Source organism: Pecten maximus, chromosome 3, assembly GCF_902652985.1.
Source record: "Pecten maximus chromosome 3, xPecMax1.1, whole genome shotgun sequence".
Lineage (NCBI taxonomy): Eukaryota > Metazoa > Mollusca > Bivalvia > Pectinida > Pectinidae > Pecten > Pecten maximus.
Genome location: NC_047017.1, coordinates 51,347,036 through 51,366,347, shown reverse-complemented (window position 1 = coordinate 51,366,347; position 19,312 = coordinate 51,347,036). Strand labels below are relative to the sequence as shown.

Sequence of the window (19,312 nt, the reverse complement as noted above, 5' to 3'; positions counted from 1 at the left end):
AAGGGTGTTATTTTTAAATTTCAGGGTCAGTTGCAAGTTGGTTGTTTGATTGAGTTTAACATCCACACAACATCCGAGGTCGTATGTGGACGGTGATTATTATTATTGTGTGTGGCATTACTCTAGATGGACAAAGTAATCCCTGTGTGTCTGCCATGCTTCCCATGCAACACAAAAACCAAATACAACAATTTAATTTTCATTATCTTTAATAGTATCCCAATAAGTATCTCACTAACAACAATTCTTTCTTACACGGAAGCATTAACAATTTACATTCAAACATCAGATTTATACCGTCTCTAATACACATCCATTTATCACTTTACAGACAAGATCACTTTGTATACAAAGCACATATCCCTACCCAAGCACAAGAAAATGGAACATTATACTGTGTAATATAAAGGATAAATTCATGTTTGACAACAACATTTTTTGTGATAATGAAATTAAATGCAGAGTATCCGACCAGCTCGAGATACATGTAATTTCTTTGATTATGTGGATGTGCTGTAAGTGATACATAGTGTATATGGGGGACATTGCTGGAGCTGAGATATGTGGCATTCGTACATACAGCATTCAACTGTAACTGTGATGTTTAAAACAACACTTGTAACTGTTAAATATCTATCAATCGTACATACAGCATTCAACTGTAACTGTGGTGTTTAAACATACAGCATTCAACTGTAACTGTGGTGTTTAAAACAACACTTGTAACTGTTAAATATCTATCATTCGTACATACAGCATTCAACTGTAACTGTGGTGTTTAAACATACAGCATTCAACTGTAACCGTGGCGTTTAAACATACAGCATTCAACTGTAACTGTGATGTTTAAAACAACACTTGTAACTGTTAAATATCTATCATTCGTACATACAGCATTCAACTGTAACCGTGGCGTTTAAACATACAGCATTCAACTGTAACTGTGGTGTTTAAACATACAGCATTCAACTGTAACTGTGGTGTTTAAACATACAGCATTCAACTGTAACTGGTGTTTAAAACAACACTTGTAACTGTTAAATATCTATCATTCGTACATACAGCATTCAACTGTAACTGTGGTGTTTAAACATACAGCATTCAACTGTAACCGTGGTGTTTAAAACAACACTTGTAACTGTTAAATATCTATCATTCGTACATACAGCATTCAACTGTCACTGTGATGTTTAAACATACAGCATTCAACTGTAACTGTGATGTTTAAAACAACACTTGTAACTGTTAGATATCTATCATTCGTACATACAGCATTCAACTGTCACTGTGATGTTTAAACATACAGCATTCAACTGTAACCGTGGTGTTTAAAACAACACTTGTAACTGTTAAATATCTATCATTCGTACATACAGCATTCAACTGTCACTGTGATGTTTAAACATACAGCATTCAACTGTAACTGTGATGTTTAAAACAACACTTGTAACTGTTAAATACATGTGTATCTATCATTTTGTGAATATTACTTCAGCATAACATATTGCATGTTTTATCATACATATATTTATCTTTATACTCCCACCACCTTGTCGGAATACACCCACCATATATATTTTTGCTATATATGACAGTGACGGAAAACCGCTGTATTTTGGAATCTTAGCACGTGCTTCAAATTGACTGATCTACTTCCAAGTTAAACAACGTTTTAAAGATGAACATATTTGGATCATTGTTGATACCGTTTCACTTCAAAATGATTATTTTTGATAACTGTTGCAGGATAATAGAATACATGGTCAGTGTCTTAAAATATAAAACCAAGGCTCGTCACATTACTGCAAACATAAGGGAAAAGTCTGAAATCAGATTTTTAGCTGAAAATTCTCATGTCTGTCTAAAATGCATCACTTTTTGGACCCGATCTGTAACATTTTCAACTGAACTTGCTACAGACTTTCAATGCCAATGCATAACATAAACAAAATCATTTTCCTTTGTGTTTGTATATAACATAGGGTTGTGAGTGTAACATCATATTGCTTAAAAGAGGATGCCCTCAGGGAGTTTGTCCAACTTTGTGAAGGATTCACAGTTGTTACTTAACTAAACAGCAACTGATAAAGGTTGAACCAGTAATAATAATTTTAGTCATTTCTGAGTTAGACTTTGTACTTTTCTCAGTCAGATTGTTTTTATAAATAAGCGATTCTGTAATTACACTGCTATCTTCTGTAATCACCTTGGCTCACCATCTTGAAACAAATATTCCTGAACATGTACATGACAGTGTTATTGTGCTATATGACCTCTCGTGCCAATGTTCAATAAATAACTTCACAGATTTCAGTACAAAGTACAAAGAAAACAAATAGGTTAAAAAATCCAACATGGCAGAAAAAAGTCATACCGAAAAGTATATTTTCTCAATAACTACAACTTATAGTGCTTGATCAGGATTTTCTATTTAGGGTACAAAAGAGAAAGAAAAAGGAATCTTTAGATTACTTTCACAAATCTCACATAAAATGGAAACTTGTGTTAAAAGAATATTACATACATAAACTATACCTCAAAAAAGGGAATAAGGAAAAAATTTATTAAATTTGTTTTCTAATTACACTGTAAATTGTTAACAGTAAGTAAGAGAGCACATGATCCATTAAATTTAAATCATTACCTCGGCTAGGAATCGAACCCGTACCTCTGGCTTACTAGTCTTACGCTCAACTGATCGAGCTAACGAGAAGATCTCTAGCTAAGCAGTATATTGGGGCTAGTATTTACCAGGGTTACATAACTATTGTTATTTCATGGTTTTAATATGTACAGCTACCACAGAATAAATCTCAGATCTCTGTCCAATATCCTTAATCTATGACACAGGAAACAAATTCATATGATATGTGAAAAGTGAGGCATACAAGACTTCGTGATACACAAAATCTTTCTTATTTTGGGATCTTATTACAATATCTTCTGTTTTCTAAAAGTTTCCTTTTTATAAATCTTAATCTGTTTCATCAACAATCTAATTTCTTTTAACATCGGTTATCATTTGCAGTTGTCAGGACTTATTTTCATTTGGTACTTTCATTTCATTACTGGTATTTCTCTTATGATTTACAATCAGAATGAGAATTTGATTTCCTATCATATTAAAACCAAGGAAAGTTAAACACAAGAAATATGTCTTACAATTAAGTGAATATTTACTACACTTTAAGTTGCTTTGTTAATTTTACGAAGCCCATCTAAATCCACAAGTCTGAGTCACTTTGCATAAGCTGAACATGAGTTTGTCAGGACGATACAAACACAATATCACAGTACAGTTATACTCTGCTGAACACAATTAGTCCATGGCCATCTTCTTAGCACCGAGCTTTAGAGCTCCACTGCCTTTCTTAGCTTCTCGTTTCTCTTGTAGTTCCTTTTGTCGTTGTAACCTCTTCTGTTCTCGTTCTTCCTTTTTCTTTCTGGCAATGTCACTTTTACTAGACCCTGAACAAAGGATAAATAGATAAACAGTGTTAGCTAAAACCTCTCTTGATAACATTTTAATGATAGCTAGTTCCAAATCCTCACCTGTAATTCTTTAAACAACCTTTTCAAGTTAAATTGGAACGATAGAACTGATCTAGAAAATATTTCAGAAGAAATATTCGTTATATGAATTAGTCTGATTGTTCTAATAATTATCAACAATTTCAGATCTTATTTCTAAAATTTTCTTTGCATACTTATTAGATAAATAGAATCTTACACGTGTCTGTTCCATGGAAGGGATGTCTAATCAATCATAAATCAATTAGTGACAAGGTAATGCTACATAAATGACGACTTTATGCTATTGTTAGTAGCATCATAGCATGTCCCAGCTGCCGTCCCTTTCCCCATGTGAGAGAGCATCATCGCGTGTCCCAGCTATCGTCTCCTTCCCCATTTGAGAGAGCATTAAACCGCGTCCCAGCTGTCGTCCCTTTCCCCATGTTAGATTCTATCAATCCAATTCCTAGCAACCACAGGATCACTCTGTGAAGTATGCGAGAACACTTTTAACCGGTTGGCCTACCTGTATCCCACGAGTCTTCGTCCCAGCCCCCTGCACTCTCTCCCCAGCCTGACCCTTGTGTATCTGCTGGGCCCTGTGCCACCTCTCTCGGCTGACTTGAAGCCCGTGTGGTGGTGGTACCACTTGTAGACCCGACAGTACCCCAGGCATCCCCATCATCCCATCCTGTTTCGTCGCCCCATCCAGACTGTGGAGAGGGAGACTTAGATTTGGACTTTGGTTTTGGTTCACTCGGTGTAGACCTCTCTCTTGTTTCCCTTGAATGTGTATCTTTTGAATTTGAAGGTTTGGTTGACTGATGTGGCTGGGATTTCTTCTGAAAAACAATGACAATCATTTTCTTCAATTTCAAAACATTTTCAGTCAATAAATTCAGCTTAATCCAAATGTTTTTAAGTCAATAAAATATCAACATTTAATCATCATTAATTACTGACTAATTATCAAATACCTGTTGCAAACAAACCAACAGTAGTCATAGTATTTGAATAGAGTAGTAAATCAAACTAAATTTCCTTTGGTCAAATTCTCCAACTTTGATCAAACCTACCGTAAATATTCGCGTATAGTGCGCACTTTTTTTCAAAAATTGACAAGTGAAAAAGGCCACTGCGCACTATACGCAAGTACAAGCCTTTTCCCAGTCAGAATGAATGTGATTTGACCGAGATTTGTGATCGTTTCCTTTAATTTCTTTAATACTTATATATATATATATAACATATATAAAGCATTAAGAAAGTAATAGTTAACAAATAATCAAAGAAATGAATAGTTATCAGCAATTACGTGGATTTATCTAAGTCGATCGTGAGCCACATGTTCCGTACACATACGATCTCACTTGAGCATGTTCCCGTATTCAGGTCCAAAACGATGTATAACATCTCAATTAACATCAAACAAAACTTGAAATGATATAGCAGTACTTAGTTATTTCATACTTCTAAATTAATCACCTTATAAATCCAGAATGTTGCCTGAAACTGATAACGTTCAACTTGTTTATTTACGGAAGCTGTAACAGCACGCATGCGCAATTAGGCACTAATGCCTTGATCTCGTGCGGCAGTCACTGACCAACTGGCCATATAAAATACGATATGACTGTGAAAACTACCAGGGTACTCTTATTTATCGTCTGCACTGTAGATTTATCCTTTACACATGTTTATTCATTGATATAAAAGTTGTGACCAGCACGACGACTGCAGACCTGTTTCCGTACTGTATACAAAATGGCGGCCTGTGTTACATTACGTAGCAGTCAGCTTACTAGTCAATCTTGTTATAATTGAGCTTAATTAGCTTTGTATGTTCGTGGACAGACAACACAAGAGATCATACCTGCGTGAAAAGCATCAAGGTAATTGAGGGTAGGATTAATTATTTTGTTGGTACAACAGCGTAGATGGGACCACTACAATTTGCAAGCTGACTAGGCCTGTGGCGGTATAATGTAAACAACCTGTCAATCCAATGTGTCAAATCTGACCGGTGATTCCAATTGAATGTGGTACATTGTAAATAAGCTTTCATAAGTTACAAATTCCTATCATCTTATGCTTTAGAATTCATCTACCGCTCAGTTGAAAATTGAAAAAAAAAAACGTACCTGCGCACTATACGCGAGTGCGCACTATACCCGAATATTTACGGTACCTTAGGTAAGCCCAAATTCTCCAACTTTGATCAAACCTACCTTAGGTAAGCCCAAATTCTCCAACTTTGATCAAACCTACCTTAGGTAAGCCCAAATTCTCCAACTTTGATCAAACCTACCTTAGGTAAGCCCAAATTCTCCTACTTTGATCAAACCTACCTTAGGTAAGCCCAAATTCTCCTACTTTGATCAAACCTACCTTAGGTAAGCCCAAATTCTCCTACTTTGATCAAACCTACCTTAGGTAAGCCCAAATTCTCCAACTTTGATCAAACCTACCTTAGGTAAGCCCAAATTCTCCTACTTTGATCAAACCTACCTTAGGTAAGCCCATTGCTGAAGAAAAGAAGTCAGTCTCAGTCGGCTGATCTGCTCCTCCCCAGTTGTAAGCACTAGCGGGCTGTAGACCACTGTCCTCTATAGACAGGAAGTCCTCATTCTCCTCCTGGCCCCATCCTCCTCCCAAGTCGTCAGACTTCGACTTCTTCTCAAGCTTCATCCCTCCACCAGAGTTTACTGACAGTTTAGACTGACAACAGTAACTAGACAATGTATACATACACAAATATCTACTCATTTACATACCAGTCTCACTTAAATTCTTCATTATACAAGTTATAATATGTACAAGTAAATTTCCTTATCTCACTGATCTATTCTCCAAAAATTGAGGAATTGATATTCAAACATTTTCCCCAAAACACATTTTGTTTTTCTTTTTGGACACCAAAATGGCACTACATTACATGTATATTCTTGCGCATGAACATGTTTGGGACTAAAATGCCTATTTGTAAACACAGGACTACAGAGGCTACCGATAGCACATACAAGCTATCATATTTGCTTCTTGACTCATCTTTAAACCCCACATTTAATTAAAACCTCTAAACACTTTCATCTGTACATGACTCACATGTTTTGAAGGTCCAGTGTCCTCCAAACTGCCCCAGTTATCATCATCATCATCATCCCAGCCCTCCCCGGCACTCGGTTCAGTCTTTGATGTGGGTGATGATGCAGGACTTTCCTAGGTAAGGGTACAATATGGTACTGATTGACTAAGGTAAGGGTACAATATGGTACTGATTGACTAAGGTAAGGGTACAATATGGTACTGATTGACTAAGGTAAGGGTACAATATGGTACTGATTGACTAAGGTAAGGGTACAATATGGTACTGATTGACTAACAGAGGGAATGACAATAGAATTTCAGGGAAGAAATAGACTGTTGACAAATTGAACATATTTACATAACAGTAGTTGTCTAGTACAAAATTAAATTAAAAACAAGGAATATTTTAATCTGCAACACAGTTGAACTCTACATGTATTTAGCACTATTTGTAATTATTTATTTCAATCCCACTGTTGCGGAAGGTATCTATCTATTTCTTGAAGGTAGAATGGTATACTTATGCTATAAATGGCTGTCTCCAAATAGAATTTTGAAAACAATCATCAACTTCACATTCTCCAATTTAATATTCTAGGAGATACCTGTATATCTCCCCAGCCCTCCTCGTCCCAGCCTTCCTCCTCCTCCTGGGAAGGTTCAGGTTCATCCTCCTCTTTGGGACTAGACTGTGTGGTCTGAGGTGGCCTGGAGTTTGTTGGTTTTGGGGTAGAACCAGACATGGATTGTTTTGGAGCTGTTGTAGAAAATACATAGATTAGTATCAGTAAGTTCTTAAGTTTACATCACAAAATTCCAAATTTCACAATCGCTCTAACATGCACAATAACACAACTAATGCATGCAATTTCATTCTCAGTCTGATCATTGTACCTACTTAATGTATTGTATTTTTTTGTGATCAAGGACATTCTGGACACTGTAGTACCTACCCCCTGTACCAGACTTAGCCTTGTTGTATATTTTTGAGGTGAAGACTGACATTCTAGACACTGTAATACCTACCTCCTGTACCAGGCTTGGCCTTGTTGTATATATTTGAGGTGAAGACTGACATTCTAGACACTGTAGTACCTACCTCCTGTACCAGGCTTGGCCTTGTTGTATATTTTTGAGGTGAAGACTGACATTCTGGACACTGTAGTACCTACCTCCTGTACCAGGCTTGGCCTTCTTGTATATTTTTGAGGTTAAGGAGGACATTCCTGTCACAGCCCATCCTGTCCAGGTACTGGAAGACCCCATGGCAGAACCTCCAGCCATCACATCTTTCTCTGTATCAAAAAGAAAAAGTTTATTTGTCTCCCTCCCTGTCTGTGACAAAAATATAAAACTGAACAAAAAATTGAAGCTTAAATATAAACAATGTGGATTGTTTACTTTTATTTTTAGTTTCTGATTGTATTTTATTATCCTATTTTTAACCCAATATGATGATATAAATCAGTATATATAAAGCCTTGTATTTATAGAATAACAACTTTAAAAGGAAATTGTTTCCACAGTAATAATTCCCCTTTTTTGCCATCTGTAATTCTGGCAGAAATAAAAAAAATTCACTTATAATTTCAGTATTTGTTCCACCTGTTCACATTGCAGACATGTGCTATATTGATGCATTGCAAACAAACATTTCACAAAATTCCCCTAAATATTTCATTTTTACCCTAGAAATCACTCTTTCTGAAAACTGAGAGAAGACAATACATCTGATTTATTACAGAACTCATTCCAACTTAACTATGAACCAATTTGTAAATCAATCGGAGAAGCCATACAATTTCATATCACTTTCTCAAAATCAGAGGTTTTTAACCCAAAAATACAGCAAAATATTATAATAATTCATGCAATCTGTAGGGTGTGTTGAGACATCCATCCTACAATGCAACAATTCCAGGTTTGGCTGAAATAACATTGATACTTTTTGAGAAACACAAAACTTTATGTTCAAGGTTTCCTAATTACCAGAATGTCTGGACCATAAATTTTGGGATATTCCATAAATGAAGGCTGTGTTGAGATGTTCATTATGTGATCTATAACTATCAAGTTTGGTTAATATTGGACTTATACTGTTTGAGCAACAGATCTAAATGCAAAACTTTAAAGTGAAATGATTTTTAGGTATATAAATAGAATATAATAGGTTTCATATGAAATTTTATTTTTTAATTAAAGAAATCGAGTTACAGCTGTGTGTTGGATATGACAGGATGTGGGAATACCCAAGGTTAGAGCTATTTACATACATGAATTTACTACATTTTCAAAGTCTAAGGTACAACACATATCTATCTTTACAGATGTGAGGTGAACAGTATATGTCTGGTTCTATATCATATTCCTAATAATGTACAGCTAACTGTTTAAAGTCATTACCCATTTCAATTGCCAGCTCAGGGTCTTCAGAGACTTTTTCAAGCTTTTCAATAAATCCCTTCACTGCTTTAAATGCCTGAAATTAAAGATAAGTAGACAAACATGATAAGGAATCAAGATCGTTAAAACCATGAAAAGTAATCATTGTTAAGATTCAAAGATGTTTATTTCATTGTCAAAGACAATGCTAACTTAAACTCAAACAACTACAAAAAATATTTCAAATAATTTATCACAAAGCCTAATAATAATGCATACAAAGTTTTAACTTTTACAATCTATTCATTAATTATCAATGGAAGATGAAAATTAATTTTTGATAGCTGTAAGCTGGTCACGGACACTTAACACTAGGACCTACCTGGTCACGGACACCTTTCTCCGGATCCATTGTCATACTACACAAGGTAGGTAATATTCTATTAGCCACCTCCTTCAGTTGGTAGTAGTTCTGTGTAGCTGCCAAGGCGAGAATTCCAGCCTGCCGGGCTGGAGGGAATGGATCTTTTAGTGCACGCAGGAATGCTGATACGATGATCTTCTGTCTCACCTTTAAGTAGAGTTTTACTGTTTACATTGCATACTAGGAACTTGACTAGTGTATTATTTCAGCAAACTTTGATGGACACTTATATCATATTCAATGACATCTAGTCATAACCTCTCAAAAAGTTGTCCACTCTTTTGCAGCAAGTATTATATATGGGTAATGGAATGTTAAATCATACAATAGAGACAAATTCCTTAAAGTCTCATAAACTGTAAGGATGACTCATTTATTTATAAGTTTTTAACTTAAATAGATATTCTGCCAACAAATTTTATAATTTTCTACATGCTAGATTAGCTGTCACATATAAAGAAAGTATATTTATATAGAATCAGTTATATGATGTACCTGTGGACTGATACAGCCAGCAATCTTGCCTAGACATACAGTTGTGTTGGTCCGAATGCCTCCCTATAATAATAACATACGACAAAATCCAGGTTTATAATAGCTACATCAGATTCAAATCTCTATGACTACACAGATCAACTACCACAGAGAAATTTATGTTCTTCATCTGTTTATTGATTCATTGAAAGTGAATTACGTCTACAATTCAAATTCATGTACAGGGTATATAAAGTAAAACTTGGGTATATAAAGTAAAACTTGGGTATATAAAGTAAAACTTGGGTATATAAAGTAAAACTTGACAATGCCTTTATTTTTATTTCCTTCTTCAGTACGATCTCTGACATGCTAGTCCAGTGAGAAAAGTGAAGATTACATTATCAGTTTTCAGCCTCAGTCAAATTTATTAATTTTTATATAAATCAGTACCACCTGTTCATCTTTAGCTTAAAGACGTGCAAAGTGTATAAGTTCTTACCTGTTCATCTTTAGCTTGAAGACGTGCAAAGTGTTTCATAAGCTCTTCATTTAAATTTTTGTAGTTTAATTTTGGAGCCATATATAACATTGCCTGAAAAAGATCAAGGTTTCAAATATACAAAACTGACTGCACCTACAGAGAGGTAGACTATTTAAGTATAGTTGTACAGATCTAGGAGCATGTTGATATACTTAGACTGCACCTACAGAGAGGTAGACTATTTAAGTATAGTTGTACAGATCTAGGAGCGTGTTGATATACTTGATAATCAGAATCAATATACGTTTAGAACATGTATAACAATTCACTTAATGGAAATATTAAACCAACGTAATCATGAAGGAACTGAACTAGGAATATTTTCTATACCCGTGGATCATGCATAGGAAAATTACTTCAACTATAATGTAATTGCAGAATGAAGAATTTCTTGTTTGTGCCCAAGAAAAGAGAAATCATAAATAATCAAAAAATCAAAGGGCCAAAGGCCCTGAGAAACGTCAGGGTCTGAGGTCATATTATAAGAAATTTAAAATTGGATTTTATAGTCAGACAGTTACATTTGTATCAGATGAAATGTCTTCATCTGGCCCTGGTATTTCTATTCTATACATATTCAAGAAAACATGTATAACATATATATATATATCAGCTGACAACTTTACAATAGCTGAGTATAGTTCTTTCCCCATTTCTTAAATGCTTGTGAAAGATTACTGATATACTCCTGAATCAGTAAAGCTGCTTGTAAACTTTGAAAAAAGAATCAACTGAGCGACAAATCGGTCTATTAACAGAACATGTTGTAACTACAACTAAAGATAAAATCCAAGATGTACACAGCGAAGTTTTTTTTAAGTTATTAATAAGGCCTATCAAACATCTATTTTATGACCCCTTAAGTAAAACATTTTAACTCTGATAGAAAATTGCGGTCGCATTGTCCGACGAGACATATCTAGTTTTGACACCGCCAGTACATCAGTCACGGATCATAATCATTACATTCTTTTCAAACAACAAATAATAACTTTATTTAATAAAATCCTCACGAAAAACGGCAATGTAGTTTGTTACAACTTTCCCTCAATTCCTGGTCACATTTCTTGCGTATTCTAGCGACATACAAATGAATATGAAACTGCGAACGGTCGTTGGTTTAGTTACAGTAGACATAACCGCCATTTTGGCTGACTAGTGAAGAGTCACGTGACAGCTGAAGTTATCTCGTGGAATGCTCGGGTGCATTTGACTACGTAAATGGGAATGATTTTAAGCTATCAAATGTTCCTGCATATGAACTCAGGATGAACAGATGTGAATAGTTTCTCTGTGAATGCATGTAAATTTCCACGACGATCAAACTGATTTTTCTACTTTCGTTTTCAAGGCAGTATCGAGACAGAACTACGTAATCCTACGCCAACAAAATTGCATATACTGACGAGGGAAAAGGTTAATAATTATACTCTAAAATAGTCTAGAACACCTAACATTAACATTTCATTTTAAATAATTGCAGTAAACACGGTTTACATCACTTAAATTGTGTCAATAATTGCTATCAAAATAGGAACTATATTAGGCTGCGGATGTATATCATTTGTATGACAGAAAAGAGGAATAGTTAGCCGGAAGAGATCTGTCAGTAACAACATTCCCCCACCACGCCTATAACGGCAGGTGCCAAAGGCACCCTGACGTTAATAATGATGAAGTCCAGTTGCAGATTGATATTTTGTCTTCGAGGAATATAATTCCATTCTAAGATTTCTGAAAAATAACATATCTTACTAGGTATTGCAAAATTGCGTGCATTTCTGAACTGATTGTGTTCTTTGGACACAGACAATTATAATCTTGACTGAAAACTACATGAATAATATGTCTGCATATTCAGCACAAATAAGTTAGTACAGGATACCTTGATGGTACTCTCCCTCACTGCTGGGACCGTGTCCATGAATCCAGTAGAGATCTGGGGAAATATCTGGTCATTGACAACATTTGACTGGAGATAGTCAATGAACGAGTCAATCTAAAATGGAAAAGTTTTATAAAATCAATACCAAACAATATATCTTTCTCATTACTACAGATAATGAAGTAACATCATGTTGGTCAATCATTTTAATGGTCATAGCTCCTGTTTTGGATTCACAACTGTTTGCTGCTGATGTTTAACTAACAAGTGTTAATTATATTTAGATCTAATCTTTTAATGTTTTCTTACACAAAATTCTTTGCTGTGATTTATCTCAAAAGTCTCATGGGAAAATTTCTTTAGTGCAGTAACAGTCAAAGGGCTAATCATGGCCCACTTTAAGGGTCAACTATTTACTAAAGGCAGGCTGTTCAGCCTAATATGATTACATATGCGTAAAAACAACAACCAATCACTGCCGTGCTTCTAAATGGCGACGCATGTGCAAACAAAGTCTAGTTGCTGTAGTGGGACCAAAGGAAATTGGTGGTTGAGCAAAATCACCGAATGCTGTATTTTGTTTGGGCTATGGACTAACCTGTTGTAAAAGTTTTACTCGTGTTGCTCTGTCTGGAGAGGAGAAGAGTTTCACAACACACGGCACTATCTTTTTCTGGTATTCATCAGTATCTAACTTTTTACCAAGCTGTAAAATAAATCAAATGATATTGTACCATGATAGAAGAACTGATACCTTGTATAGCAGACGTACCAGATAAAATACACAAGGACTTGGTGAAAATTCTCAACCCCGTAATCACTATACAGTGTATGTGTGTAAACATATATAATATCTAAGATTAAAATTTTCAGTAGAAATTCAGCAGGATTTTCATAAATTATATCACATAATTTTCTGAGGTAATGAATTGTTTTCCTAAAGCAAATTCCATTTAGTTTCACCAAAGTGTGGCGTATCACAATACAGCAGTCATTGTCCAAGTACATACGACACAGATTTTTTTTATGTGAAATAAAATGTTTTACAGCATTAAAGTAACAAATTTCTCAGCCAAGTCTAATAACCTTAGGTATGTACTTAATCTATCTGCAAATAAGCCCCTATCAACTATTATTTCCCTTCTTCATTTTTGCAGAATCACCAACCTTAGAATGGTAAGCTAAACAAGGTTCACAAATAAGCCCTCCCCAAACTACTAAACTTTTTCACAAGGGGAGGGAGCTTTATTACTCGAGGATAAACATGGTAGTCACACTTACCTTAAAGAGGGGTGCTAACACGGCTGATCCTGCATTACCATACTCAAACGCATACAGTAACTGAGGAAGAATTTTGTGTTTACAAAACACTTCTGGGAACAGGTCCAGTGATGATGTCAATCCACTGAAAAATGTGGATTTCTCTGCCTGGTCTTTAATCTGTATATCAAACAAATCAGTCAAAATAACACCAATCGTCAGTGCCAAATTGCTAGATCTTCGATACCTAAACTTTTTTTATCAGTTATAGTTCCTCCGTTTGATAAAAAACGATAACACTATCAAACCAATGCACTAATAGGACTACCAGTTACTTCAAAGAAGGTAACATGGCTAAACAATGATGATAATACAAATGGGCTTCATACATTTTTTTTAATGGGGACGTCATGCAGAAACATAATACATTATGATAAAGCAAAATCAATTTCATGAAACAATAAAATCAATTATACATTTATTTTACGATATTAAGTGTCCGACATATCTCACCTGTATTTCACCGAGGAACATCATTGTATCTACGAAAGCGTTATTGAGGAAACCGTTGGTTCTCCGACAGTCCTCTATAAACTTGGCTGGATTTGGTCGTGACCTTGGATTAGCTCCTACTAACTCACAGTAGTTTGGCACAAGGGATTTCGGGATCTGAATTTAAGCAGATCTTTTTAAAAATATAAGAACATCTTTTATTCAATTCAAAATTTCTCAAATGTTACTTGTTAAAAAAAGTTTATATCAAAAATATTAACTCCAATAATGATGTTTTTTAAGTTAGCATTCAATGATAATTATCTTACTGCGGGATGTTGACAATGTAATTATATATTCTACCTTCCCTAACTGCGGGATGTTGACAATGTAATTATATAATCTACCTTCCCTAAGGACTTCAGAGATGTATTCTTAGGTAGTGGACCACTGAACACCTCCCAGATCAAACAACCTAAGCCCCACATATCTGATGACCTGAAATACAAAACATATTAAAGTGTATGTAACTTAAAGGTACAGGTAATTATTTACCACATTTCACACTTTTGACAACTGAACATGAGCCAATTCTTTTTAAAAGAATGTAGGTATTAATCAATTCCAATATCGCTATGATCAGGGGCATCTCTAAGGTAAATCAGGAAAATAAACTGGTCTGGAATATTTTTTTCCTTCAGACTTTGGGGTTTTTACTAATCAAAACTGAGAAGATAAATATCTTCTTATTAATCTCAAAGAGAATGGAGTTAAAACAAGACAAAAACAAATATAATGGCCTGATAGTGCCAAAAGGAATGACATTAAAACTTGACCATTATATACAGATAAAGAAACTGACCATTTCTCCCCATGTATTCCCCTGCGTAGGTCCGACTTCTCTGGTGGATCATACTTCTCCAGCACTGGTAGTATTTTGACTGGCGGTACGGAGTCCTGCCCCTGAGCTGGATACATGTAGTCTACACCTGCTAACTTCCACTCCCCCGCAGGGTCCACAAACACGGAGGCCATGCAGACATTGTTGTGTATCAGGTTACAATCGTTCACCAGGAAAGATAACCCTTTCTGTGAGAGAAAAATTTATATAAGATAATGAGAATTTACAATAATGTTACAGAGTTCATGATAAATTATATTCATGTCCATGCCTCTACTGGGGATTGATTCAGGCCTCTGGAATACCAGTCTTATGTTGAATATGAGAGCTAAAGAGAAGTTCTCTCTGGACGAGCAGTGTATTACATATGGTATATACCAGGGATACAAAAATTATAGCTTCTGTTACAGTAATAGACTGATACTAGACTTCTTTTTACATTAAGTGTCTCAAGTCTGCACTGAACTTGAGCATGTTCATGTCTTTCACTTCAAATCCACATAAACTAAAACCAAATCTTATACTGATTTGATGAAAAATAACAGCAGGCCAATATTTTGGTAACATTATCCAATAAAACACTTTGTGTTGAACTTGAATTGATTATGTGATTATGTAGGTCAGGAGGCGATAATCAAACTTACTACAATCTGATGTAGTCCCCATGAGATGGCCAGGGAGTTCTGGTCACCAAGGCTTTCATTGTCCTTCAGGTATGTTTCCAGAGGAACAACTGGTTCTGTTGCAAAATAAATAACCTTCTCTGTCTGAAAGTAAATTCAAGGAAAACTTACAGTACATAATGATGTTATCTCATGTAATAAAAGCATTCAGTAATAACTCAGGGCTTACAGTTAACCCTGGACTTGTAGAAATTTCAGATGTCAAATAAATCACCATAATTAGAAATCTAAGAAACAAAACATCTCCCTTTCAAACTATAAACTGAGTCAAATCTCATTTCAAGGAGTCAAATAACAAACAAAAGTACCCTCCAGGGTCTACTAGAAGCAATACAATTTCAAATGATAAATAAAATCTATTGTCTGTGGTCAGATGTGTCAAAAAGTATTGAAATACATGTTATATATAATTTGGGTATTTTGATAATAATTTTTGAAAAAGAGAGCTACTACTGTACTTCACAAATTTTCTTTTTTTTTGTTCTGTTACAAAACTTTATAACACCATGCAGTTATCTGGTAAACACAACACTAACTTCAATGACATCAAGGAACGTGAGTATGTTTGGGAGGTGTTGACATAACACTTACTTCAATGACATCAAGGAAAGTGAGTATGTTTGGGAGGTGTTGACACAACACTTACTTCAATGCCATCAAGGAACGTGAGTATGTTTGGGTGGCGTAGAGTTTTGATTCTCTTCAAAGCTCCTTTTGCAAGTTGCACCTAAAAGTATGAATTATGTAACACAAGTCAAAATGCTGCATACAACCTTATAAAGCATACTTGTCAACGATTTGGTTTAACTTTACCAAGGTAAATTAATTATAACTACAAGATGATCAGCACAAGTTGTTTGAATATGAACTTTTATCCACATCAACACATCTAAAAATATATACCAGAGAAATATTTTCTGAATCAGTGCTTTACCCTGAATCATTCAACACGATTAAACAAAAATCACGTTTTACCAGTGACACATAGATCTACACTATATACAATATCAAATACAGGGACACAAATCATCATACTATAAACAGACAGGGGTTACAAGTTTTTTGTCATGTCCCTGTGCTATAATTAAAGCATAAGAAAACATCCCCATACAACAATGTATTGTTACCTGTAACATCATAAATGTATTAGCATGCTTTACCTGAGATTCACTGCTGCCTTTTACATCAAAGGCAAATATGGAGACTGGTTCATTTGTGCTCTGCAGGAAAAAAATGTTCATTCATTTAAGATGTAAACTTAATTCATTTTACAACAGTTTCTTCACAAGTTATTTCAACCTATACTAAATGTGTCCTGATGAGGGGTCTTACTGTAGGAGGAAACCAGAGTATCCAGGGAAAAGAAAACCCACATGCATGGTCAGGCAGGTGACGCCATATCTTATCACGTCCAATTGGGGAATCGAACCCCAGCAGCCTAGGTGAAAGCCAAGTGTATCATCCAACACCCATAAGTTTGTGTATTGAAATCAAAGGATTCTGCTTCTGATATACAGGTACTTAGGAACAGGAACATATATCAGTCAAATTCACTCAATTAGAGCTTAAGATCTGTTGAAGCAATCTTTCTGGGCAAAATAGTGTTTCGAATACTAGGTCCATAGCACGCAATACACTCTGCTTACCTAAGGTGCACGGTCATACAAAATTTGCCTAATTGAAATATTTTCAGTTATGTCCTAGGTAAACTTTTCCAATGACTGAGATCAACATTACAGGTCAAGACGAAGAATAGTAGAATACAATATGGAACATATCCAAGTGAATATGATACTGATAGGAGATCTAGATATACCATTGAAAAACACTAGTTATAGACAGAGAGATTGTAACAATGGCATATTAATTTCACCAAAATTTTGTGAATTGGTTTAATATGATTTTCCCTTTTTTCAGAGAAAATACTTAGTCTTAAAGCTTGGTAATATGACTATAAAATTAACTTTACCCGATGATTTTGTCATAAAATTAAGCAATTGGGTTGATTTGTGTAAAAACGACTTTACATTAATTAACTTACAACTATAAATACATATATATATATATGTGATGACAGGATGCAGTCAAAAAAAGGTAGGTACAAATTGTATGCTCGTATTTCAGTTTTTTTACAATTAAAAATCTGTAATAAAAAAAAAATCATTCAATATGTAGCCCAGGTATGTGTATTTATATTAGTAATGACTGTGTGTATGCATGGTGTCCCTGTGTTGTGAACAGGGTATGTGACGTCATCAGTTTGGAATGTATATGTACTGTGTTGTTATGTTCCGTTTCAACATTCCGACTGAGTTGTATGTATGACGTAGACCTCGTAGACTTTGGACTTCCCTCTGCACGAATAAAGCACCCTGTATTCCCGCCACTATTCTGACTTATGGGTAAATACTTTCTACCCAAGTCATTTCTACAATCCGACTCGTAAGAGAAGGATCTGTCATTGCCGCCACAACTACATCCTACAGTGGTACATGTATCTATCATTACAACAGATATACATGTTCTATGAACTACCCGTACAGGAGCAGTATTGCCCGATAGGTACATTCTATACGTGCGCTTATAATATAATGGATACATATTAATATATTACTCTTATATAAATATTATAATTATTAATACAATATACAGCGCTATATTTATCGGAGGTCGGGAACCTTGGTCGTCGCGAGTTGTCTTTAGTATTATATATGTGAATGCGAGAGTGAAAATGTATTGTATTGTGTCGTATTTGTAGGTCTTTTCGATGATAATAAAGAATGAAAGAAGTCTCCTATTGGTTGATGTGGTTTCTACCAAGCTACCAGTGACAAATACAAATGTAACACTGTTAAATGAAAAGCAGTATATATTCTTATACTACATGTACAACTCTCAATGTGTAACTTATTTAGATATTTAATTATGTTTAGATTAATACTAATTTGGGGAAATACACATAAACATGCTATTTCGTTTCTAGCAGATATATTTAGTATCTTAAACATTCTATTATACGTCTCAAATACCCGGTAAAGATTACAACTATTTTTCATAAACTTTTGTAATATAAAACTTTTATATGACAAGTATTTTTAATTAGGCCTACTAAATATAATTAGATATTTTGACTTATTTTGATGAACCATTCTGGAACACACAAAGGTGACAACATGACAATAAGCACTATATTATTGGAGTAAATCTAGAATAACTGTTGTTTGCCCTTTAGGTACATTTTAACAACACGTCAATAAGGTATCACCAGCACCTTTTTCTTTCCGTTGTGAAGTGTCCAAATCGACTTTTCTTCCAAACCTGGGACAATTTCGAGGATTTCATAATGAAAATCCTTTGTAGGATCTCTTGAAAAGAATGACCACATTCCGTGACCTTAACTTTATATACTTTCGTCAGTTCATTTTATCTCCAACTCGATTTTTCAGACGCTGCATCTTCAGTTTCGTGGTTTTGTGTGGCGTGTCAAATTTGCGGAAATGGTTCACTGACATGCGCGAAAATAATTTATGTCGTAAAAATTCAAACACTTATTTTGACTTGCATAAACATATAGAAAATAATAACTATGAAAAAGTAAGAAGTGTTATTAAAAATATAATATTACTGAAGTAAGATAAATTATAATCTGATTTAAATCTTTTGATAT

The 19,312-nt window shown here is 34.8% G+C and overlaps 1 protein-coding gene across 2 annotated transcripts; it reads right to left on the bottom strand.

Moving 5' to 3' along the window:
- Positions 1–191: 191 nt before the first annotated feature.
- LOC117324507 (N-terminal kinase-like protein) lies at positions 192–19,128 on the bottom strand. 2 transcript variants are annotated; one of them, XM_033880406.1, is made up of 20 exons: positions 18,917–19,128; positions 16,806–16,865; positions 16,292–16,372; positions 15,607–15,729; positions 14,924–15,150; positions 14,469–14,559; positions 14,083–14,238; positions 13,591–13,749; positions 12,908–13,015; positions 12,310–12,423; positions 10,383–10,475; positions 9,902–9,964; positions 9,365–9,553; positions 9,004–9,079; positions 7,773–7,895; positions 7,206–7,357; positions 6,619–6,732; positions 6,022–6,231; positions 4,040–4,355; positions 192–3,468 (listed from the first exon to the last, which is right to left on the bottom strand). In XM_033880406.1, exons 1-20 carry the CDS (start codon positions 19,028–19,030, stop codon positions 3,320–3,322), a joined length of 2,718 nt encoding a protein of 905 aa, XP_033736297.1. In that variant the 5' UTR covers positions 19,031–19,128; the 3' UTR covers positions 192–3,319. The 2 variants fall into 2 exon arrangements, with proteins under 2 accessions (XP_033736297.1, XP_033736298.1); XM_033880407.1 differs by having other exon boundaries at positions 4,040–4,352.
- Between the last annotated feature and the right edge of the window lie 184 nt (positions 19,129–19,312).

Coding starts and splice junctions, on each gene's coding strand:
- LOC117324507 (XM_033880406.1), bottom strand. CDS start 19,030: ATGTGGTCATTCTTTTCAAGAGATCCTACAAAGGATTTTCATTATGAA. Junction 15,151..15,606: donor GGGGACTACATCAGATTGTA/GTAAGTTTGATT, acceptor TTTCTCTCACAG/AAAGGGTTATCTTTCCTGGT. Junction 12,424..12,907: donor GAGTAAAACTTTTACAACAG/GTTAGTCCATAG, acceptor TTTCCATTTTAG/ATTGACTCGTTCATTGACTA.